Source organism: Rhinatrema bivittatum, chromosome 17 (genome assembly GCF_901001135.1).
Source record: "Rhinatrema bivittatum chromosome 17, aRhiBiv1.1, whole genome shotgun sequence".
Classification (NCBI taxonomy): domain Eukaryota; kingdom Metazoa; phylum Chordata; class Amphibia; order Gymnophiona; family Rhinatrematidae; genus Rhinatrema; species Rhinatrema bivittatum.
In genome coordinates this window covers 47,788,071-47,814,456 of record NC_042631.1, presented here as the reverse complement: position 1 = coordinate 47,814,456, position 26,386 = coordinate 47,788,071, and the positions used below count along the sequence as shown (strand labels likewise).

Sequence of the window (26,386 nt, the reverse complement as noted above, 5' to 3'; positions counted from 1 at the left end):
AGATGAAACTCCATTAATGGAAGATAATGTATGGGAAGAGCTAAGAAAACTGAAAGTGGACAAAGCCATGGGGCCTGATGAGGTTCATTCCAGAATACTGAGGGAACTCAGAGATGTGCTGGTGGGTCCACTGTGTGACCTGCTCAGTAGATCCCTGGAAAAGGGTGTAGTGCCTAGTGACTGGAGAAGAGCGGTGGTGGTCCTGCTTCAGAAGACTGGGAGCAGAGAAGAGGCTGAAAACGACAGGCCAGTTAGCCTCATGTCAGTGGTGGGAAAAGTAATGGTGACATTGCTGAAGAGAAGAATAGTGAACTATCTACAGTCAGAAGAATTGCTGGACAAGAGGCAGCATAGATTCCCCAGAGGAAGGTCCTGTCAGACAAATCTGATTGACTTTTTTGATTGGGTAACTAAGGAATTGGATCAAGGAAGAACGCTTGATGTTATCTACTTGGATTTCAGCAAAGCTTTTGATATGGGCACTCATAGGAGGCTTATGAATAAAATGAGAAGCTTGGGCGTGGCCAGGATTATAAACTGGTTGATGAATAGAAGACAGTGGGGGTCATTTATCAAAATGCGGTAAGGCATTTTTGCATGCGTTAAAGGCCTATTGCATGTGAAAGTGTGTTTACTGCATGCGATTGCACAAACTGGGAGGAGTGGAGATGCAGATCCAAGTTTAACAACACCTCTTTCAGATGTGTTAGCAGCTGGGACCATGTGGTGACGTACCTTTGCCATGCAGTCTGTAAGGCTTATGTCAGACTCCAAAGCTGCTGTGAGAGAGAGAGAGAGAGAGAGAGAGAGAGAGAGAGAGAGAGAGAGAGAGAGAGAGAGAGAGAGAGAGAGAGAGAGAGAGAGAGAGAGACTGACTGGCCATAATAGCATGTCCCGTAGATAGGTATTTGTATCCCTAGGATAGGCCCACCTAGTAACTCGAGGTGGGGATTAGATAAGAGTGTAGGGGGTTAGGGGCCACTTTCACATTCTACATGAGACGTACGAACAGAACAGTGGACTCTTGTGAAGATTTGCTGGCCGTCGGAGTGAGGACACTCACACAAAGATGAGATTTGTGCAGTGTTCTCTCATCCTAGCTTGATGGACTCTCTATCTGGGTAACATCAAGCTAGGTTGGGAGACCCTTGCCCAAACCTCATCTTTGAGTGAGTGCCCTCACTCCGACGGCCAGCAAAACTTCACAAGAGACCACTGTTCTGTTCGTACGTCTCATGTAGAATGTGACAGTGGCCCCTAACCCCCTACACTCTTATCTAATCCCCACCTCGAGTTACTAGGTGGGCCTATCCTAGGGATACAAATACCTATCTACGGGACATGCTATTATGGCCAGTCTCTCTCTCTCTCTCTCTCTCTCTCTCTCTCTCTCTCTCTCTCTCTCTCTCTCTCTCTCTCTCTCTCTCTCTCTCATATCCCTTAGCTCTTCACACAGGTACACATTGCTAAATACTACATTAGCCACACATGCAGTACATACTGCATTTTGATAAATCCACCCCAGTGTTAAGCAGAGTGCGGCCATGATTGATGTTGGGACCGGTTCTGTTCAATGTTTTTGTGAGTGGAAGGTAAAGTTTGTCTTTTTGCGGATGATACTAAGATCTGCAACAGAGTGAACATGCTGGAAGGAGTAGAGAGAATGAGATGTGATTTAAGGAAGCTTGAATGGTGGTCAAAGATATGGAAGCTGGGATTCAATGCCAAGAAGTGCAGAGTCATGCATCTGGGTTGTGGTAATCCAAAAGAGCTATATGTCTTGGGGGGTGAAGGGCTGTTGTGCATGGAGCAAGAGGGGGATCTTGGGGTGTTAGTGTCTCGTGATTTTAAGATGGCGAAGCAATGTGACAAGGCGATAACTAAAGTCAGAAGAATGCTGGGCTGCATAGAGAGAGAAATAACCAGTAAGAAAAAGGAGGTGATAATGCCCTTGTACAGGTCCTTGATGAGGCCTCACCTGGAGTATTTGGTTCAGTTCTGGAGACCATATCTCAAAAGGGAAAGAGACAGGATGGAGATGGACCAGAGAAGGAGACCAAAATGGTGGGGGGTCTCCATCAAATGACTTATGAGAAGAGGTTAAAGGACGTAAACATGTATACCCTGGAAGAGAAGAGGTGCAGGGGAGATATGAAAAGTTTTAATGATGCACAATCGACAAACCTTTTCTGTTGTAAAGAAATCAGTAGAACTAGGGGTGACGTAATGAAACTCCAGGGAGGATGACTCAGAACCAACATCAGGAAATATTTCTTTACAGAGAGGGTAGGGGATGCCTGGAATGCCCTTCCGGAGGAGGTGGTGAAGACAATAATGGGGAAAGATTTCAAAGGGGCATGGGATAAACACCGTGGATCCCTAAAGGCTAGAGGATGGAAATGAAGAAAAGAGTGCATGGGATAACTGCTGGTGTGGTGGTTACTCCCTTAACCAATAAGCCTTCATACTATTGATGCAACTCCATTATTGCTCTCTGCTTCATCGGCAGGGGGAAAAGAGGAAAAGGGGAATTAGATTCAGACAGCAATCAACAAGGACATTGGATTTTATGGTCTGGGAAAACAAATGGGGGGAAATCAAGTAAGTAGCTGTACTACCCTTAGCCAATAAGCCTGATACTTTGGATGCAATTCAAACATTGCTGTCTGCTTCAATGGCAAGAAGTAATGGGGAACTGGACTCAGACAGCAACCAACAAGGGCCCTGACTTTGATGGTTTGGGAAACTAAGTAAGGGGGTGACCTGTATGGCGCAGCAGATGCTACCATAAGCTTGCTGGGCAGATTGGATGGACTGTTTGGTCCTTTTCTGCCGTCATTTCCTATGTTTCTATGAATGCTCATGGTGTCCTGCCCAACAGAGGCTGTTTCCAGTTGAGCTGGAAGCCTCTGGGCCAAAAAAGAATGGACACTGCTTTGAAAGAAACTGTTCCTGTGCTATATTTCAGATCAGAGAATGTCAGGAGCATACCATACCCTTCTTATTTACCTTTAACCGAATGCTCTGTCACCCTAGGAGTTGCCATGTCAGCCAGACATACATCACATATACTGATCTGATTAGTCCAGGGGTGGTCCTCGAGAGCCACAAACAGGCCAGGTTTGCAGGATATCCTGAATAAGATTAAATCCGTGGGTTTGGACAACTCTGTGGGTACACTGCCAGCCTCCTGAGACAAGAGAAAATCCATGGGATTAGGAGTTATTTTAGGACCTGTGGTGCTAATTTCAATGCATTCTAGTATTTGTTGTCCTAGTTCTACCATTTGAAATTAGCCCTACAGGGCTTGAATGTAACAGAAAATGGTGTCATAAAATCAGAACTGATCTGAGCTCTCCTTCCAGGAACAGGGTTAGATCATAGTTTTACCGTCCAGGAGCTTAAATATTTATCCATCACAGCTAGTTTTCCCTCAGGCTTACTCTTCTTCTTACCCCTATCCCTAGCATACATATTTTTTCCCTCCTGCCTCTTATGGACACCATATGATTACAGAACACCACCTCTATGTCAGTGGCGTAGCCAGAATTGATTTTTTGGGTGGGCACAAGGTTAACATGGGTGGGCTGTATGCATGCAGGTCTGAGACCTACTAGTTGTTTTCTTATTGATAAATAATGCCATATACTGCACCCTAGAATGGCTTTCTAAGTAATTTGCAACAGCCATTATGCATCATGCATGAAACTTTAAAACATTTTACCTCAATTATTTCAAGCACTTACCAGCATTAAAAACTTCCTGCAGGGGTAGTTGGGGGGAGGGAGGGAACGTTGCTGCTATGCACAGGGCCGGTGCAAGAGTATTAGGCACCCTAGGCAAACTACAGCCTGGCACCCTTCCCCCACCTCCCCATACACAATTTTAAATTATGCATTTATAACATATTTTACATGAAAAGTGACATTCTGAGGTAAAATTAATATACACATTGTTGCAGTCTGGGAAGCTGCAGTCCAGGTGTGAACCCTTGAGCCGAACTACCCTGGGTAGAGTAGGTCGGGAGGCGGAGCCACAGGCACAGGTCTTCACCCGGGAACCAGGAACCCCCCAGGAGGAGCCCGTAGGGTCCTAGAACCTTGGGACATAGGAGCACAGTAACAGTCTCTATAGAAAAGGCCTGGGCAAGGGTAACCCACAGAGTCCAGCAGCAGGGAGCAGGAAGGCCCGGCGAGAGCGGGGCAGTCAGATAAAGTCTGTAGCCTGCTGAACAAGCAGTAGAGAGCAGGCCCGGGGTCTGTAGTATGCCGCGGACCGGAGCAGACAGGTCACAGGAACAGAGTCTGTAGTGTATCGTAGACTGTGACCAGCAGAAGGCAGGACTGGAGTCAGTAGCGTGCAATGGAGCCAGACCGGGCAGTGAGTAGAATGGAGACGAACCGAAGTCAGGCTGGCAGCCAGAAGAAGCAGTCTCAGGTGCAGGCAAGGGTCGGAGGCTGGCGGCAAGCAGGAGCGGAGTCAGGCACAAGCGGAAGTCAATGGCGGGCTGCAGGCAGAAGCGGAGTCAGGAACAGGCTGAGGTCAATGGCAGGCGGCAGGCAGAAGTGGAGTCAGGAACGATCTGAGGTCAACCGGAAAGCAGAACAGCAGAAGCGCAACTAAGAACTACTAACAGTAGCGACCCTCGTTGCAAGGCAATGAGAAGGCAGATGAACGCCGGTTAAATCAGGCTTGGGGCGTGGCGTAGTTAACCCAGGCGGGGCCAGACTTCCGGCGACCGTGCGTCCATAATGTGCGTGTGGCAGCAGAGAGATGACCCAGCAATGGTGGACGCCCCAAGTACCCAGCGGAGCCGCGAGAGCGGCGTTCCCCCCATCGGAGGTGAGCCCTGAGCACGGCAGATAGAGGGGAAGCGGTGGAGACCGCAACACACATTGTGATAATTTCATGCACTGTTGTGATGCCAACAAGAAAACTTTGCATCTTGGAATTTATATGGTATCATACCTATTGTGATATATTTTGGCATTGTCCTCCCGTATCAACACAGTACTATCTGCCAACACGCAAAGAATAACAACCATACCTATGAAAAAGAATATTACACCAGAATCTAAAATATCAATACATCTCCTATCAGGAAAACAGAACAGGCTAAGCTACTACAGATCCCTACAGAGAAATCACTTGTTAAAAGAATGCTTCATCTCAGTCTTTGCATGCATAACACAAACCCTCACCAAATACAGAATAAAGCCACATAAAGGATCCAACAGAAGAAAATAGGATAATGCATAAACGTTGGCAAGTTAAATGAAAGACATTGATAAGCAGGCTAAGAGAGAATTTGAAAAGAAGTTGGCCGTAGAAGCAAAAACTCACAGTAAAAACTTTTTAAAATATATCCGAAGCAGAAAGCCTGTGAGGGAGTCAGTTAGATGATCGAGGGGCTAAAGGGGCACTTAGAGAAGATAAGGCCATCGCGGAAAGATTAAATTATTTTTTTGCTTCGGTGTTTACTGAAGAGGGTGTTGGGGAGGTACCCGTACCGGAGAAGGTTTTCATGGGTAATGAGTCAGATGGACTGAACCAAATCACAGTGAACCTAGAAGATGTGGTAGGCCTGATTGACAAACTGAAGAGTAGTAAATCACCTGGACCGGATGGTATACACCCCAGAGTTCTGAAGGAACTAAAAAATGAAATTTCAGACCTATTAGTAAAAATGTGTAATCTATCATTAAAATCATCCATTGTACCTGAAGACTGGAGGATAGCTAATGTAACCCCAATATTTAAAAAGGGCTCCAGGGGCGATCTGGGAAACTACAGACTGGTTAGCCTGACTTCAGTGCCAGGAAAAATAGTGGAAAGTGTTCTAAACATCAAAATCACAGAACATATAGAAAGACATGGTTTAATGGAACAGAGTCAGCATGGCTTTACCCAAGGCAAATCTTGCCTCACAAATCTGCTTCATGTTTTTGAAGGAGTTAATAAACATGTGGATAAAGGTGAACCTGTAGATGTAGTATACTTGGATTTTCAGAAGGCGTTTGACAAAGTTCCTCATGAGAGGCTTCTAGGAAAAGTAAAAAGTCATGGGATAGGTGGCAATGTCCTTTTGTGGATTACAAACTGGCTAAAAGACAGGAAACAGAGAGTAGGATTAAATGGACAGTTTTCTCAGTGGAAGGGAGTGGACAGTGGAGTGCCTCAGGGATCTGTATTGGGACCCTTACTTTTCAATATTTTTATAAATGATCTGGAAAGAAATACGACGAGTGAGGTAATCAAATTTGCAGATGATACAAAATTGTTCAGAGTAGTTAAATCACAAGCAGATTGTGATAAATTGCAGGAAGACCTTGTGAGACTGGAAAATTGGGCATCAAAATGGCAGATGAAATTTAATGTGGATAAGTGCAAGGTGATGCATATAGGGAAAAATAATCCATGCCATAGTTACACAATGTTAGGTTTCATATTAGGTGCTACCACCCAAGAAAGAGATCTAGGCGTCATAGTGGATAACACATTGAAATCATTAGTTCAGTGTGCTGCAGCAGTCAAAAAAGCAAACAGAATGTTGGGAATTATTAGAAAGGGAATGGTGAATAAAACGGAAAATGTCATAATGCCTCTGTATCGCTCCATGGTGAGACCGCACCTTGAATACTGTGTACAATTCCGGTCGCTGCATCTCAAAAAAGATATAATTGCGATGGAGAAGGTACAGAGAAGGGCTACCAAAATGATAAGGGGAATGGAACAGCTCCCCTATGAGGAAAGACTAAAGAGGTTAGCTGAGGGGGTATATGATAGAGGGGGTATATGATAGAGGTGTTTAAAGAGACAGCTGAGGGGGTATATGATAGAGGTGTTTAAATATCATGAGAGGTCTAGAACGAGTAGATATGAATCAGTTATTTATGCTTTCAGATAATAGAAAGACTAGGGGGCACTCCATGAAGTTAGCATGTGGCACATTTAAAACTAATCAGAGAAAGTTCTTTCCACTCTGCGCACAATTAAACTCTGGAATTTGTTGCCAGAGGATGTGGTTAGTGCAGTTAGTATAGCTGTGTTTAAAAAAGGATTGGATAAGTTCTTGGAGATGTCCATTACCTGCTATTAATTAAGTTGACTTAGAAATTAGCCACTGCTACTACTAGCAACGGTAACATGGAATAGACTTCGTTTTTGGGTACTTGCCAGGTTCTTATGGACTGGATTGGCCACTGTTGGAAACAGGATGCTGGGCTTGATGGACCCTTGGTCTGACCCAGTATGGCATGTTCTTATGTTCTTAAGTATAAATAGAAATGTGCAGACAAAAACTGAACTGTAAAACGCATCACGCCAGACACTATACAGTGCAACAATGAAAAAAAAAAAATTTCACCGGTCTTCATTTCTTCGGCCCCCGCTGGCCTGGTCTCCGGCGGCGACTGGCAGCGCCGGTCTTCATTTCTTCATCCCCGCTGGCTGCGAGTAGCATGCGACACACCAGTTGAGAATCGCTGGCCTAGGTCCTGCAGCTGCCACGAGTGTTGGGAATCGGGACAAAATGTTTTCACAATTCTGAGCAGGTCCGATGGAAGCAGTAGGTGGCTGCTGGGTCGCCCCTAAACCTGTGGCACCCTAGGCGATTGCCTAGTGTTTCCACCAGCTCTATCCTGCTCGTGCTGCAGGGCTCGTCACTGCGAAACAGCCACGCAGCACCCTCAATGTGAGCAGGAGCAGAGGAGGCCACGTGATCAGCTAGACCAGCCCACCAGAGAAAGCCCGATCCCACAATAGGCCAATCTGCCCCTGGATCCCGCGACAGCCTTGCGGGTCCAGTGCTCCACTTCTGGTTCCAGTTGGGTGGGCCTGGGTCCAAATTGGGTGGGCAGCTGCCGAGCCAGGCCCACCTGTAGCTATGCCACTGCCCTATGTATAATTATAAGCTTTACTGTTGAAATCAGAACCAGTTGGTGTATGAAGCATTCCTGCACAATTCCAGGGGACAGTCTTTTATCTGAGGACCTGCAATAGCCCCCAATCCCAAGGATTTTCTCTTATCCCGCTTTGCCAACTGCTAAACAAATTGAACCTAAAACACTTCATATTCGCCGACGATGTCCAGATTGTGATCCCCATCAAAGAATCCATCACTAAAGCTCTAGAACTTTGGGAAAACTGTTTTCAAGAAATTAACGATCTCTTATCCAGCTTAAATCTTATTCTAAACCAATCAAAAAGCGAATTCATGCTAATCTCTCCAGATAATTGCAAAATCACTACAAACCCGCCAGCCAACTTGCAAATCTCAAAAGTAAGAGATTTAGGAGTTTCTATAGACAACCGGCTAAATTTAAAATCGTTTATCAACCAAACAACCAAAGACTGCTTCCACAAACTGCACGTATTAAAAAGAATAAAACCACTATTTCATTTCCATGATTATAGAACAGTGCTCCAAGCAATAATATTTGCGAAAATTGATTACTGCAACTCTATCCTACTAGGCCTCCCATCATCCCACACTAAACCTCTCCAAATGATACAGAACACGGCAGCAAGAATTCTAACAAACAAAAGGAGAAGAGATCACATTACACCAGTCCTCAAAGACCTTCACTGGTTACCAATCCACTACAGAATAATTCATAAGTCCCTCACCACAATCTACAAAAATATCCATGGACTAGCTCCACTCCATCTACAAATAGCTCTCAAAAAACACTCCTCCAACAGACCCATCAGAGAAGCATATAGAGAATATCCACAGGTACCTCACAACAATACTACCCAACATATAACATTGAGAGATCGGGCCTTCTCCACAGCAGGTCCCCCACTATGGAACTCAATCCCCTTAGTATTACGACAGGAACCATGTCTTCCAACCTTCAGGAAGAGACTTAAAACATGGCTGTTCATGAAAGCATTTCCGGACCCTTAATGATTCACTTCCATCAAATGCAGCAACACTGAGCATCTTCTATTAAACTGAAACAGACAATACCAACCAATCACTACAATGTTTTACTTCTTGTTAAACTTTTTATCTCTCCTCTAACTCTAATCCCAGTTAGAATAACCCCTGTTCTATTGTAACTTTTTCTTCTATGCACTTGTTATACTTTTGTAATGTATACTCTTACGTTTTAGCTATGTACGTTATAATGTATTGCTCACCCCTTGTTTTATGTAAACCGACATGATACGAACTTCCGTGAATGCCGGTATAGAAAAACACAAATAAATAAATAAATAAATAAAATTATCTCAGGAGGCTGGTAGTGTCCCCACAGAGATGTCCAAACCCAGGGATTTAATCCTGTCTCAGGAGGCTGGTAGTGTACACAAAGTAACACCCAATTCCAGGCTGTTTCAGTCTGTTTTTCTTGGTCTGTGCTATAAAGGCCTTTTCATGCTCAGCTTTGTGGAAACATACACAGTCCTTTATCCAGTGAGTTCCACCCATCCTGAGCAAGCAAGCAACAACCTGATCTTAATTATAGAAGTGCTGTACATGTTTTATGCCCTTGCCCCAGCACTCACACCTACTGCACGCCTATTACTGCTCTCTGCAGAGGCTTTACATTATATATGGTTTTACTGAGCTTTTAGAAGCACCTCTGTTTATTGCTACCTGCAGTGTTTGATTTGGAGCAGATCCATCTCTCCAACATCTGCTCCTGATGTAGAGTGCTCCCTTCTACACCTCCTCCTCTCTGCCCTACCCCGAGGCATGTGCCTGATGTGCCCTTCCCACTGTTTTGTTTTTTTCTTTTTTTGTAATTAACAATTTTTATTGAATTATCAACAAGACAGCACTTTTCAGGGTTCCATACTCCTGCTGGATCTATACATTAATACACTAGCTATAATCTAAATAACAGAACGATATCATAGCCCATAATAATATTACAGGACTGTCAATGCATCCCCTTTTTTTCCCCCTTTAGTCGTATCCCACCCTATTCCTACCCCCTCCCCAGTCCCCCTATCCCACTATACCCTCTAAATTCTCTACAATCTACGAATTGTCCCTTCCTGTTGAAAACAGTCAATCCAAGAAATAACTTGAAGAAGAAGATGATTATGGAGATACACAAAAAAATAGCAGCAGCACGGATTCAAACTTTCAAGAATACCAACATACTCTTTCAAATGCTAAACTGAACCCATAATTGGTAATGATTCCTTCTACACTTCAATTGCTTTTCACATTAGTTCAAACTTTTTTAATTGTCTCGCCTTATTGCCATCAGCTTGTTCAAATAGCACACTTTTTCCAGTCTTCTATATATGTGTGCTTTTCGGGGCGCTTCGCTCTTCCTCCAAGTAAAGGCCAGTTCACATCTTGCTGCCACTAGAATAGGTTGGAGAAGAGCTATCTGTATTGAATCCTGTTGCATAGAAGGAATATTTAGCAAATAGACCACAACAAACCAAAAACCGTATACAGAGACTTTCAAAACACACAATAACAAAAGTCCCAAAAGAACCAGTCTCGCACAGCAGTTCACAAGTTATCCCTTTTACAAAATTGTATTATTTATCAAACATCTTAAATTAAAGAAATGAGAACAGCCTAACATTCCTTTTGACAGTTTTTTTAATTATTACCCCTCAATACAACATTAATGCAGTGTAGTATAACCCCTCAAAAAAAATCACAGCTCATCATATTGCACACAACCATTCATACCACACCTCCATTCATACACACACAATATGATGAGGTGTGATTTTTTTTTGAGAAGTTATACTACAATGCATTAATGTTGTATTGAGGGGTAATAATTAAAAAAATTGTCAAAAGGAATGTTAAGATGTTTGATAAATAATACAATTTTGTAAAAGGGTTAACTTGTGAGCTGCTGTGAGAGACTGGTTCTTTTGGGACTTTTGTTATTGCATATTTAGTAAATAGAACAAAGGATCTTTTACCAATCTTATCTTCCTAATATCATACACCAGTTCCACTAATATCATACACCAGTTCCCATTAAGGCGTCACCCGGACATTCCCATCACATATGAAGAAACGCACCCTTTATCCCACATCCTCTCCAACATTTGGATACAGCTTATGCACGGTCAGGTGTCATATACCATCAGTACAAAACTTTAGAACTATTTTTCATTAAAGAGCAGATATGGATCCTTTCCCCGTGTGCATAAAACAGCTGTCCCAAGTTGATCCTCTGTTATTCCCAAATCTCATTCCCATGCTGTTTGAAACTTTGGTTTAACTTTAAATTCCACATTAAGGCCTAGATTCACTAATACCGCCGGGCTCTTTGAATCGAGCGGTGCAGGGGGGCGGGGGGCAAAGCGGGGGGCAGGCCTGCGAAAGCCGGCAGCGATCGCACCTCTGTGGTGAGATAGCTGCCGGCTTCCGCACCCAATAGCGCCATCATAAAAGGTGGTGCTATTGGGCGCAAAATTGGCAACGAAAAGGGTTCTTGCCTTTTCACTGTCCACGATGTCTTCATGGCGTCCGCCCTGGTGCCACCCCGACTCCTCCTGTTTCGGTCTTGGCGCTGCCCCCATTTAGTGATCGCACGCAAAAAGGGACTAAGTATGGAGTAAATTCTAGAGGGTATTTTTGCCATTCTATCAACATGATCACAAAAACCTTCAAATTGTGACGTCCCTCTTTTTGTTTCATGTAATGTTTAACCTGTAAAAAGTAAAATCTGTTTTCATTCATCAGTGAGAATGCTGACTGAACTTCTCAAATGTTTTCATACCCCTGCCCTCCCAGAGTTGTTCCAACTTGGAGCATCCTCTGTTCTTCCATCTAGCATATGCGGCTAAAGTAAAATCTGGGTAATGCTCGTAAAAAATGTGTTTTTCCCCCAACAATTATGGGCTTCCATTTATCCCATACTGCTAATGTCAAACCTGGCACAGGTGGAAACTCTGTTGGCACTATCCAAACTTTCCTTGCCAAACAGGGCATTCCCTCCAACATTGTAGCTGTTGTGGTCCCGGGCCATGCCCCGGGACCTTCCCTTACCATGTGGCCCAGTCCGGCCGCGGGAGCTCCTCCTCGGCCACCCAGGCCTGAAACGCGGCCTACCACAGCCTTCTCCCGGCGAGGGAGATGCCGCCGACGATCCGCGGTTGACCCCGTCCTCTAGGCGCGCGCGCACCCGGGGCTTCTAATTTAAAGGGGCCAGCGCGGGAAACAGGAGGATAGCCCCCTGCTGACGTCAGACGCTGCCGGGTTATTTAAAACCGGCAGCCACAGCCAGCCAGTGCCTTGCAACGAGGTTCACTCTTCGGAGTAGCTAGTTGTGTGTCCTTCTTCCCGGTTTCTGCTTGTTCCTGACATCTGATTCCTGACTCCTGACCTTGCTTCGTTCTTCGACTCCGGCTTCAGCATCAGTCTAAGGGTTTGGCATCCGACTTCTGGCTCCGACCTTGGCTTGTTCCTGGACTTCAGCTTCATCTCCCCTTACTGCCGTAGGTACTTGTTCTTCACCCGCCCGGAGGTTTCTCCTAAGCCCCAGAGACTCGGGTCCTCAAGGGCTCCTCCCGGGGGGACCGCGGGCTTCCAAGGGTGAAGTCTCTCCAGACCTCCTGGGCTCCATCTCATCGTTGGATTACCTCAGCAGGCTACTCTTCTGATCCTTGGTCGCATAGGATCCACCTAAGACCAAGAGGCCCGGGTCCCTACGGGCTCCTCCTGGAGGGACCTCGGGCTTCCAGTGGTGAAGCCCTCTTCGAAGTCTCTCTGCAGCGCCGCCTCCCGGCTGTGACACCCGCTGTGGGATTCCACAGCATTACACCTGTTGTCTCAGCCGGCCCAAGGGACCACGATCCTAACAGTAGCTTCCATCATATCTCTTTCCAATTGGACCCATTTTTTAATTTCTGAAGTTGTATGCCAGTCTACTAATGCCCTTAATTGAGCTGCCTCATAATGCCATTGAAGACATGGTACTCCCAATCCACCTCTGCTCCTTGCTTGATGTAACCACCCCTCCTTCCTGGCTATCTGTGGTGGTTTCCTTCTCCAAATAAATCGGAACTATTTTCTCTGCCACAGCTGGAAATTCGCCTCTGGTCTCTCTGTAGGAAGCGTCTGGGACAAATAATGGAATCTTGGCAAAATATTCATTTTTATAATTGCTATTCTACCAAACCACAAGAATTCCCCTGTCCCATCGATGTAAATCCTGCTCAGTCTACTTCAGCAACCCTCCAAAGTTAAGTCTAAATAATTGGTCCATCTGTGCTCCAGTTCTAACTCCCAAATATTTCATACACACATGTGCGCGTGCGCACACACACACACACACATGCACACTTTAAAAGGGAATTTTTGTAGAATCACACCTATAAGTATATCTGGGGTAGAGATATTTACTGTTTCAGATTTTTCCGCATTTTTTTTTTTGTAACCAAAGACCGTCCTAGACTTCTCAATTTCCTGAAACAAGTAATGCATAGAGACATCTGGACATATGAATGTGAATAGGACATCATCCATAAATAAGGATAATTATATTCCTCCTCTCCCACCAAAATACCCTCTCTTTCTGGAATTCTTCTAATACATGCCAATAATGGTTCCAGATACAGGGCAAATAATAGTGGAGAAAGGGGGCACCAATGCCGTGTCCCTCTGTACACTGACGCAGAAGGGCCAGAATACAACTTTCGCACCCGGGTTAAAAAACTGTCACCCAAATCCAATTTGGAAATTGTAAACAAAAAGTCCCAATGGACTATATCAAATACGATCTGTGCATCTCTAGTCAGCAGAATCGATGAAATGTTGATTTACTTGGCCCACCAAACCAAGTTAAGTACACATCTCACATAATCAGATGCTAGTCCACTAGTACAAAGCTGACTTGATCATTGTGTATTAAGGCTGGAGCTACTGCACCTAGCCTCAGTACCAGTATCTTCGCCATTATCTTTAAATCTACATTAATCAGGGAAACAAGTCTATACAACCCACATAAAGTGGCATAATACATAAAAAAAACATAATATATGCCATCCTGTCTCCAACAGTGGCCAATCCAAGTCACAAGTATCTGGCATGTACCCAAACTTTAAATAGATCCTATGCTACTAATGCTGGCAACAAGCAGTGTAGTCCCTATTGATTAATAGTTTATGGAGTTCTCCTCCAGGAACTTATCCAAACCTTTTTTAAACCTAGCTACACTAGCTGTCCTAATCACATCCTCTGGCCTATGAATTCCAGAATTTAATTGTGTGTTGAGTGAAAAAGAATTCTCTGATCTGTTTTAAATGTGCTACTTGCTAACTTCATGGAGTGCCCCCTAGTCCTTGTATTATCTTAGAGTAAATAACCAATTCAAGTCCTTTCATGATTTTAAAGACCTCTTTCATATCCTTCCTCAGCAGTCTGGTTTTGCCAGAATTGTTACTCCTGCCATGTTGGAGTCTGCCTTGATATCAGAATCAGATAATAATGAATTAAACATAGTGACTAATGGACTAGTAATTACCAGGCATATAAGTTTATAAAATTTGGAGGAGAATCCACCCACTCCCGATGCCTTACCCACTTTTAGATTTATAATCACTCTCTTCACTTCAAACGATGTGATTTCCTTATTTAACAACTTCCTTTTATTCTTTCCCAAAATGGGGAGTTCAGTCTCCTGGAAGTAAGTTTGTATATCTTCCTTCATGATTTTTTGATTGGCAGTTCTCCACAAAAATTGGGAGAAATGTTTGTGAATACCCTCTGGATCCCAAATAATTTTTCCCTCTCTGTCTTTAATCTTAAGTATCTGATTCTGCAACACTCTGTCTTTTAATTTGAGGTCTAAAAGCCTGCTAGCTTTATTATTATATTCAAAATATTCCTGTTTAGCCCGATCCAATTGAAAGGTAGTATCTCCCAAGTCCAAATTTTTTAATTCTTCCCTTACAGACTCCAGTTGTTTCAATAAATAGTCTGTTGGCACCCTCTTGTGCCGAACTTTTGTTATAGCTTAGTTCTGCATTAATGCTACTCTGTTTTTCTCCTTCTGTGTTAAACATAAGCTCTGGCAATCAGTTTTCCCCAGGCTATGGCTTTCAAACAATCCCATAATACAACTGGAGACTCCTCACCCGTAACATTTTCCTGAATATATTGTTATAGATCAGATCTCAATTGGGCACAGAATCCTTATCCTCCAACAGACTTTCATTTAGTTTCCCAAAATGCTTCCCGGCATATCACCCCCCCTCTCCAGTTATATTTAGTATTACCCATATGGGAGCATGATCAGACCATGTTATCGAGGCAATATCAGACTCTTACACTTGTGGGACTAATGTGTTATCCATTAGAAAATAGTCAATCCTAAAATATACTTTGTGAACAGCAGAGTAAAAAGTATAATTGGGTTCCATTGTATAATATAACCTGCAGACATCCAGTAATACCCAATCAGCCATCAAAGATTTCAACCTGGCTCTATAGACTTTCGTAGGGAACTGTCCATCCCCAGAATTATCCAAATATGGATATCTAATGATATTAAAGTCGCCCCCAAGAATAATATGCACTTCAGCCTACCTTCCAAGAGTTGTGTTTAGCAAATCAAAAAATACTCCTTAAGCAGAATTTGGTGCGTAAATATTAACCAGCATATATATAGTCTTGTTCATTGTTAATTTAATAAGTACTTAGTGGCCATCCGTTTCTGATAACCGAACACACCTCTGCAACTAGGTATTTGCCTAATAATATTCCCACCCCCGTATACTTATATGTACTATAGGGAGAAGCAATAAAATTTGGGGGAAATTGTTGTGAAATCATTAACCATTCATGCCACTTCTTTAAGTGTGTCTCCTGGCAGAAATAGATATCAGCTTTCATTTGCAGAGCCTCCTTAATTAAGAGTTTTCTCTTCAAAGGTGTATTCAGCCTTTTCACTTCCAAAAATGCTATTTTAAGCCCAGTCATTGTAGAAAAATACATCTAACACTATTTATACCAAATTGTTCCTTACTCAACAAACCTCTCTCCCTATGACTATCGGAATCAGACACAATTTGTCCCCACACACTTCCCCTCAGATTCATCATTAACGAAACTTTATGTATACAAAGAAACAGGACAGGATGAAGCATAAGCGATTCCCCTCTCACACACAATTCTCTTCATCTTCCTCCCCCCATCTCTCCTTCCCCTCTCTTTTCCATCTAAAAGTCTTCTGATGCCAACATCTCCAGATAGCCCATCCTGCACCCAATCCCCTCCACTGAAACCTAAAAAGAATAGATCAATAGACTCCTTTTCTTTTTCTGTTACCATCCACCATCATGAATTTTGATGCCACACATCCTGATCCACATTAAAACATATTTCATAAAAATAATTCATTCCCCACAGCATGCTGCAGAGAGCTCTAGGCCAAGCAAATGAATTAGTTGCTGCTCACTGTAAATTTCAGGCCACTGCTTCTCTAGATGAAGATGATCCTCCTGCTGTAGATGCCTGCCACCATATTGCACACATTTCCATCTGACCAGGCCATCTGTGGTTATGTTTGGTAAAGTAGATCTGTTCTTTGCATATTATTATGGCAAGAGCCCTGCTGCCTGAAGTATGTCTGCCATTTTATCCACTGTTGTAATTCTAGAAAACACTCCCTTAATAGTGAAGTTCACACCAAATGGGAACAACCATCTATATTTGATTTGTTCCCCTCGTAGATTTGCAAAATATCTTGAAATTCTCTTCTCCTTCATATGGTCACGAGTGATGTATCTTGAAATATTTCTACACGATGTCCTTTCCATTGTATCCCATCCATTTTTCTGGCTTGATTGAGCACTCTCTCTTTAGGAACAAATTTATGGAAGCCAATGATAATATCCCTGAGAGTATTATTTCTGGGTTTATTCAGAGCTTCATGTGCCCTATCCAATTCAATTTTAGGCACTTCATTAGCTGTTTCACCCATACCAAGTATATGCTTGTTTCCACCTGTGAGCAACCTTGATATGCAGCTCCTTCTGGGACACCTCTCATATGAAGATTACCCCTCCTTGATCTGTTTTCAAGATTTTGAATGCAGTCTTGTAGGTCAGTAAAATCCTTTTTCATAGCAGCGACTACTGTCTGCTGATTTTGCAGCCCTGCATTTTGTGCATCTAGACAAGGGGTCCCCAAGCTACGGCCCGCGGGCCACATGCGGCCCCCTGAGGCCATTTATCCGGCCCCCGCCGCACTTCCGGAAGGGGCACCTCTTTCATTGGTGGTCAGTGAGAGGAGCACAGGATGCATTCCCATTGAAATACTGGTCAGTTTGTTGATTTAAATTTACTTGTTCTTTATTTTAAATATTGTATTTGTTCTCGTTTTGTTTTTTTTACTTTAAAATAAGATATGTGCAGTGTTCATAGGGATTTGTTCATAGTTTTTTTTATAGCCCGGCCCTCCAACGGTCTGAGGGACAGTGAACTGGCCTCCTGTGTAAAAAGTTTGGGGACCCCTGATCTAGACCTTCCGTCTCTTCAACTTGTGCACCCAGCTCCATGAAATCCTTTCTAAGGTCAATAACTTAGGCCAGAATCTCTGACTTAATTGTGCACATGTCTTGCTGTAATTCTGCAAACCAGCTCTGGAAATCTGCTTGCGTTAGGTTATCAAAGCTGTTTGAAATCTTCCCGGGTGCTTTTTCTTCCCCTTTGTCATGGCTCGTATCTACTGCACCATCACTACAGGACTCTGCTCCCTCCATAAAAACATAAGAACATAAGAACATACCATACTGGGTCAGACCAAGGGTCCATCAAGCCCAGCATCCTGTTTCCAACAGTGGCCAATCCAGGCCATAAGAACCTGGCAAGTACCCAAACAGATAGATCACAAACTACTATTGCTTATTAATTACCGTCATAACAGTTTATGGATTTATCCTCTAGGAACTTATCCAAACCTTTTTTAAACCCAGTTACACTAACTGCTATAACCCCATCTTCTGGCAATAAATTCCAGAGCTTAACTATGCGCTGAGTGAAAAAGAATTTTCTTTGATTTGTTTTAAATGAGCTACTTGCTAACGTCATGGAGTGCCCCCTGGTCCTTCTGTCTGAGAGAGTAAATAACCAATTTACATTAACATGTTCAAGTCCTTTCATGATTTTGGAGAATTCTATCATATCCACCCTCAGTCGTCTCTTCTCCAAACTGAACAGCCCTAAATTCTTTAGCCTTTCCTCATAGGGCAGCCATTCCATACCACTTATCATTTTGGTTACCCTATATCCTTTTTGAGATGCGGTGACCAGAATTGCACACAGTATTCAAGGTGTGGTCTCACCATAGAGCGATACAGAGGCATTATGACATCCTCTGTTTTATTTTCCATTCCCTTCTTAATAATGCCTAACATTCTGTTTGCTTTTTTGATTGCCATAGCACACTGGGCCGATGATTTTAATGTGTTATCCACTATGATGCCTAGATCTCTTTCCTGGGTGGTAACTCCTAATATGGAAGCTAACATTGTGTAACTATAGCAAGGGTTATTTTTCCCTATATTTATCACTTTACACTTGTCCATGTTAAATTTCATCTGCCAATTTGCTGGGCAGACTAGATGGGCCATTTGGTCTTCTTCTGCCGTCATTTCTATGTTTCTATGTAATTGGAAGCCCAATCTTCCAGTCTCACAAGATCCTCCTGCAAATCATCACAATCTGCTTGAGATTTAACTACTTTGCATAATTTTGTTTCATCCGCAAATTTGATCACCTCACTCATTGTATCCCTTTCCAGATCATTGATAAATATATTAATAAGTACCTGTCCAAGTACAGATCCCTGAGGCACTCCACTGTTTACCTTTTTCCACTGAGAAAATTAACCATTTAATCCTACTCTCTGTTTCCTGTCTTTTAACCAGTTTGTAATCCACAAAAGGACATCGCCTTCTATCCCTTGACTTTTTAGTTTTCTTAGAAGCCTCTCATGCAGAACTTTGTCAAATGCCTTCTAAAAATCCAAATATACCTTCCTCTTTCAGAGCCACCATGGAAGAATAAGAAAATTGCCTCAAATCTGTTAATTTCTTTTGGGCTGACATCCTTCGTGATTCCACACCCTTGAGAAGGACTCACAACTCACTGGATCACAGGATAGCAGCGATAATAAGGAGATCACTACCCTTAACCAATAAGTCTTATACTTGTGATGTAACTCCTACATTGCTCTCTGCTTCAACAGCAGAGATAAAGGGGAATTGGACTCAGATAGAAACTGGCAAGGGTCCTGACTCAAACGGTTTGGGAAAATAAGTATGGTGGGTAACTTGCAAGGCAGATGCCACCCCCAATGATATCTTTATGGGGTAGACCTGTATGGCCTGGTTGGTGCTAACATAAGCTTGCTGGGCAGACTGGATGGATCAGTTGGTTCTTTTCTGCCGTCATTTCTATGTTTCTATGTTTCTATTAATGAAAAAGGATTGAGTGCTCTTCTTTCAAGCGGCCATCTGGAAGCATGACATCACATCCTCCCCCCTCTATATTTTTAATGTATAGTGCCTCCCCATCCCTGATGCACAATAGCAAAGTAATAGTACAGTAAAATTCAATTTTCTTAACCTGAGTAATCAGTGGGAGGTGTCTCTGGCTGTCAGAGGAGCTTGCAGTGAAGAATGTGTCAGCTTTTGCTTTGTCATTTTAAGTATCCCAAAGTCCTCAGAAGCAGACATTCTGACAGCAAGAGAGACTCCTTCCACTGACTAAAGAAATGTTCTTTATCAACGTAGGCACATGTTTGACTTCCATGCTAGGTTTTAGAAGATGACAAGGTCTTTGCATGATAGGCCCAAGGGATAGAACAGCTGCTGCTGTTTACTGTGCTATAGAGTATGGAGAGTATTGCAATGAGCAGGCAGCTGTAGGATCAGCCTTGGGAGCTTGAGAGTGTGCACAGACCTTGACCTCCTGGTAATTGATCACTAACAAAGTGTTTTGCCTCCTTCTTTTCCAGAACAAAGGAAGAAGTACGCCAACTCCAATATCATCATGCAAGAGACCTCCCAATATCATGTGGAGGTAAGTCCCATTCACTGCACGAGGAACCAAGCCTGAGTGCTGCTGTCCTCATAATGGTGTAATAGAGAAGCCCACGCCCCCTCCCCAAAATAATAATAATTAGAGAAATTTAAAGAAAATTAAAATTACCTGAGTGAAGAGATCCCTGTGCCACTGGAAGGGTTCTTTCCCATGCTGATAGCTGCAGCTATGATTGAGGCTAGAGAAAGTAGCACTGATAGACAGCATTGTGGGGGTTTTTAAGAAGCTGACTGAGGCTGAGAGCTGCTGTAGTGTCTGCTTGTTCAGATCCTGTTGCGTTCGTGCCTCTTCTCGCCCCTCGCTCCACCCTCTTTACCTCGGATGCGACTCCCTTCGGCTCTGATGGACAGTGCAGCCGCAGCTTCTCTTCGCCTCTTGGTCCCGGTTCCCCCGGGCTGGCCTGACGCTATGGATCCCCCATGTTTGGAGGTCGTGCTGGAGGTTTACAGCACTGCTGATTCTGATGTAAGAAGACATTTCCTAGCTACCAGTATTTCGATTGGCCTATTCGGAAGTCATGTTGGGGTACAGCACTGTTTGATTCCGAAGAAGAAAAAGAAGATATCTCTATTCATCACTTTACTTAAGGACCACTTGGAAGTCGTGCCCATAACTTATGGCACTGGTTGATTCCGAGGAAAGAAGAATAGGTTTCTACTCATCAACTTCGTTGGATCATTCGAAAGTCGTGCTGGGGTACAGCACTGTTTGATTCCGAGGATGAAGATTATCCATCCATCAGCCTGTTCGTCTTGCTGGTATTATCAACATCTCTCTTTCAGCATCCTGTGGAAGAGCTACATCAGAAGTGGATTTGGACCATTTCTACATCACCACTTCCACTGAAACCTCAGTGATGTCCACGGCAGCCCATCTCATTGCTGTTGATGTCATTATACATTCTACTAGATTCTTCAAATCTATATCCATCTATGTCATATGAACTTGAACTCAAGATTTTGAGACCTTGGATGTTTGAACAGAGACTGAATTTGTTTGCCTGAAAAGGCTTCGACCCCAAGAACCATCTTTGGGATCCTTAGACCTATTGGATAAGAGATGCTCATCAGTTCCACCTCGCGCATCTCTGGTACATAAACTGGTACCCGAAGAGGAGATCGCCCTTTGAAGGGGGGTACTGTTGCGTTCGTGCCTCTTCTCGCCCCTCGCTCCACCCTCTTTACCTGGGATGCGACTCCCTTCGGCTCTGATGGATGGTGCAGCCACGGCTTCTCTCTGCCTCTTGGTCCCAGTTCCCCCGGGCTGGCCTGACGCTACGGATCCGCCATGTTCCCGATGACGTAAGGGCGCGCGCGCGCTCCAGACTTTGTACCAGCAAGAGTGCGAACCTCGGGGGTGTCCCCCCGTAGTGACATCATCCATTTGCACATTAAAAGGTTTTTGTTTGCTAACCTCTAACGAGTTAGCAAGGAACTCCAACGGGACTTGCTTCGGCAGTCCACGATACTTGCAACAACGATCCGAGTCAGCCGGGGAACCTGTCCCCACTGCTCGGCCTTTTCAAATTTACCAGGAGTACACGCTCCACGGGGGCTCCATACTCTCTTCTTGATTTCAGATTGCCAGAACATTCGGAAGACTCTTCGTTTCCTGGAAGCGATCGCGGACGTGAACACAGTGAGTTCTGTTACATAGGAGTCGGTACTCGCTCCATGAGGGCCTACATTCCTTTTGCTCTGAAGACTCCCTTCCGTCCAAGATGTTATCGCAGGTACAGAGATCAAGAGTTACATTGGCAAGATTACAGATAGGAACTGGTACTCGCTCCACGAGGGCCCATGTTCCTAGAATCTTATACAGACTCTCTTCTACTCTAGAAGCCATTTCATATACAGCAATTGTGAGTTCTTTTTACAGAATGTTTGTGGGAACCAATGCTCGCCTACGGCTCCTGTTCCTGAATGTACTGAAGACTCTCTGTGGCATAGAGACCATTGCAGACATATACTATTGTGAGTGTACCATCTTGTATCCAGTATACCCTCTCTCACTACTTCTAGTCTCTCTCTACAGCTCAGCGACCCAGAGATTATATTCCAGTATCAGAAGGACTTCAGCCTTGCCGGACACAGCGACTCACTACTACCACCTCTGGTGGTCCAGCATTCAGTCTAATAAAGAACTATTGTGTTTATCTCATATTCTAGCCTAGCCGGTGGTTCCTCTCAGGATCTCCTCCTGGGGACGCTATCATCTGCCATCGGCCCAGGGATTCACCATTTCCTCCAAGTGGTCATTCCTTTCACTATTGTCACCTTGTGGGAGCCAACCACTACAGACCACTGACTCCGCTCACGGAAGTATTATATAGACAGCTACTCCTCTTTGTCTGAGACTTGCCAGCAGCTTATATATATATATACAGATTGCTACTCCGTAGCGGGGGGGTATGATAGATTGCTATCTCTATAGCGAAGTACTATATACCTATTGCCAACTCCTCTTCCTTGGAGAGTCGATCCATAACAGATTGCTACTCCTTAGCAGATTGATACAGCTTGCAACTTCCTTTCCTTATAGAGTATCTAATAGCAGTTCGCTAATAGAATTACAGATAGCTAACTCCTCCCCTCTGGAGGAGCAGGTCATGTCATATCGCTACTCCTTCCCTTTTCAGGAGCACAGCATAACAGCTTGCTAACTCCACCCTCCTGGCGGAGTGAACGACAGCAGATTGCTAACTCCTCCCCTCTGGAGGAGGTTAGCATAGCAGATCCCATAGCAGATGTCACAATGCTCATAGACAGAAGGAAGAGGGAGGCAAAGCTGAGATGCAGCTGGGCCAAGAAGAAGCTGAAACCTCTTCCTGAGGTTCCTGGCTCTCTCCCCCGATGTTTCCAAATTGGCAGGGGGGACTTGAGCGAATGTGCTATCATTGCTGCCAGTGCTGCTGCCTTCCAGACCACAGCAGCAGCAACTGGTTGATAGCAACTCTGTGGTTTGGAGAGGAGGCAGCTGATTCAGGCTCCAGGGGCCTCGGGGAAGCCTCCGGAGCAGAAGGAGATACAGGTCCAACCCAGAACTGATGTTACTTCCAGGATCGTGGCAATATTAGAAATAAAATAAAACTTAAATATAAAGGAAGATAAAGGTTTAATAAGCAAATCAACCCCTGATTTCCGGTTGGGGCCATATAAGAAATGGCCCTACAAGTTTTAAAAGTTCTGGGTAAACCCCAGCAACATCGATGTGAATATGCATTAAAAAGTTAAAATTAAGTTGATTTGAATAAAAACTAATATTGTGATTATCAGAAGGGGGACCTAAAAGAGATGGTCCCAAAATTGGATTTTAAGAAGCAAAAGTGACTAAAATTGAGTCTGTTAAGCCCTTATATAAGGTACAAAAGACATGTAAGAACATAAGAAAATGCCATACTGGCTCAGACCAAGGGTCCATCAAGCTCAGCATCCTGTTTCCAACAGTGGCCAATCCAGGCCATAAGAACCTGGCAAGTACCCAAAAACTAAGTCTATTCCATGTTACCATTGCTAATGGCAGTGGCTATTCTCTTAGGGGTAGATTTTAAATATTTGCGCGATCGCGTACTTTTGTTCGCGCACCAGGCGCGAACAAAAGTACGCTGGATTTTATAAGATACGCATGTAGCCGCACGTATCTTATAAAATCCGGGGTCGGCGCGCGCAAGGGGGTGCACATTTGTGCAACCTGCGCGCACCGAGCCCAGCGCGCGCTGCCTGTTCCCTCTGAGGCCGCTCCGATTTCGGAGCGGCCTCAGAGGGAACTTTCCTTCGCCCTCCCCCCACCTTCCCCTCCCTTCCCCTCCCTTCCCCTACCTAACCCACCCCCCCGGCCCTATCTAAACCCCCCCTTACCGTTGTTGGCAGATTTACACCTGCTAAAAGCAGACGTAAATCTGCGCGCGCCAGAGGCCTCGACCATGCCCCCAGGCCGGCACCATGCCCCCGGGCACGCCCCCGAAACGCCGCGTCGTTTCGGGAATGCCCCCGGACACGCCCCCTCCCACCCCTTTTCGAAAGCCCCGGGACTTACGCCCGCCGGCGGCCTATGCAAAATAGGTGCGCCGGCGCGCAGGGCTTTTAAAATCCACCCCTTAGTGAACTTAATAGCAGGTAATGGACTTCTCCTCCAAGAACTTATCCAATCCTTTTTTAAACACAGCTATACTAACTGCACTAACCACATCCTCTGGCAACAAATTCCAGAGTTTAATTGTGCGTTGAGTAAAAAAGAACTTTCTCCGATTAGTTTTAAATGTGCCCCATGCTAACTTCATGGAGTGCCCCTTAGTCTTTCTACTATCCGAAAGAGTAAATAACCGATTCACATCTACCCGTTCTAGACCTCTCATGATTTTAAACATCTCTATCATATCCCCCCTCAGCCGTCTCTTCTCCAAGCTGAAAAGTCCTAACCTCTTTAGTCTTTCCTCATAGAGGAGCGGTTCCATTCCCCTTATATAAGGATTAAATATGCAGGAGGAAAATATAATCAGGATTTAAAGACATTAGTCAAACTCTGGTTCAGAAAGGAACAGAGACCTTAAAAAAAGCATTGGAAAAAAGGAGAGCTTTTGGTCATAAAAATCTGGAATAAAAATAACAATACATGAGTAGAGATGTTTGTGTGACATTATAGAATTTAATACTTGACAAAATGTGAGTGAAATTATTTAGAAATGTTAAAGTTTAATGTAAAAGATAACTCCAGTTCAGATGACTTTATAGTCCAGTCCTGGTTTTCCTCAAAGGGCCTGGGTCAGAGTAGTGCAGGACAATGTTCCAAACCGCTCAGAATACTCAGAGGGGAAGCTGTAAATAAAAAATGAAGATGGCTTGGGTGTAATCTGCCCAGAGTAAGGACACTCTCATAATGAGTGAACCGAACAGGTCACATAGGCATACAAAGATTTGTAAGCAAAAAGAAGCAGCTTAAAATTATTCACATGCTCTAATTAGGTGACTAGAGTTAAAACTCCCTAAGCTGACATGTAACTATATAGAAACTAGAGGTCACTAGAAAAAGAGTTACTGGAGAGATGTCAAGGGCAATGATATTTTAAAATTTGCATACAAAGTTACACTTGAGAATTTATATCAGAACATCCTGAGAAATGACTGACAGACACTTGTGAGCCCAGCTGATCCCTTTAACAGCCAAGAATATGATCTTCTGTAACCAATCATTAAAAGAACATAGTAAACACATATGTATGAATGAGAGAGCCTGAAAAAATATATTTTATTGAATTGTGCTAACTATAAAAGGTACCAACCAGGTAAGGGACAGAAAGACAAAGATTAATCAGAACGGATTTGTGGGCATATAATAATCAGCCTAGTAAAGGAGGAGTCTGAGAAAAAGTGAAAAAGAGAGTGCTATTAAAATACTAAAGTCATTTAAAGACTCAACCTCTAAGCTGACGAAGGCCCAATGAGTTATTAGAAAGCTAAAGAATAAATAATATATTGTTCCAGATAGAGCGGGATGGGATCAAGGGCATCAATGGCCTCTAGAGCATCAATGGTATCAAGGGTGGCTCCAATGGTGACAAGGGGGACCGTGGCGCTCGATGGCAGACCCAGTTCCCGACATTAGAGATTGGTGCCACTACTCTGCCATATCGATTATTCCAGTGCATCGAGCCCACAGATGCCTATGGCACAGAACGCCCTTATGGCATCAAGGACACCTCGGCACCTCAAAGGCATCAAGAGTGACCATGGTGCTCAAACGTAGTCCTGATCCCCAACAGGGTCCTGACATCGACGTGTCAGATCATCGGTGCACTGGTCACAGATGTGCAGGGGCAGCTGTTACTCAGCAAGCTGTTTGCCCAGGCTTTTGTTCACCCTCTCTACAAAGAAACTGCACTACCATTACAGGCAAGCAGGAGGGGAGGTACATCGTCCAGGGCTCCTGCTCGTGGAGACTAGTTTCTTTGAATATGGGGAGGAAGATCTTCCCCCTACCCCCCGCTCCCCCCCCCCCAAACACATGAACGGTGTGGTCCTCGATCTCTTCGCTGACTGAACCTCCATCGGTGCCAATTGATCGGTGAAACGACATTGAATTCCTGCCCGTGTAGAACTCAAGCGAGTCCCCAGGCTCAGCGGCCTACATGGATCACCCACGGACTGACAAAGGTACAAAAAACAGACAGAGCAAGGAGAGGATACAGATATCAAACTGCAGGTGCAGGGTTTATTTAATATTGGAACCGATTGTGTTACCCTGTAAATACCATATAGGAATCGATTTTGCTACCTTGTAAATATGTTCTTGTTCAGTTATCTCCCCTCTTTCTTTTCTGGATCCCAGTTATCATTTCCCTGTTTTA

General features: G+C 44.1%; 1 protein-coding gene across 1 annotated transcript in view; it reads left to right on the top strand.

The window, feature by feature from the left end:
• The window catches only part of EPS8L2 (EPS8 like 2), a 423,360-nt gene that overhangs the window by 198,519 nt on the left and 198,455 nt on the right, over positions 1–26,386 (top strand). The window contains 1 exon segment of the mRNA XM_029582244.1: positions 19,958–20,022. Within this exon segment, the coding sequence (XP_029438104.1) occupies positions 19,958–20,022 (65 nt within the window).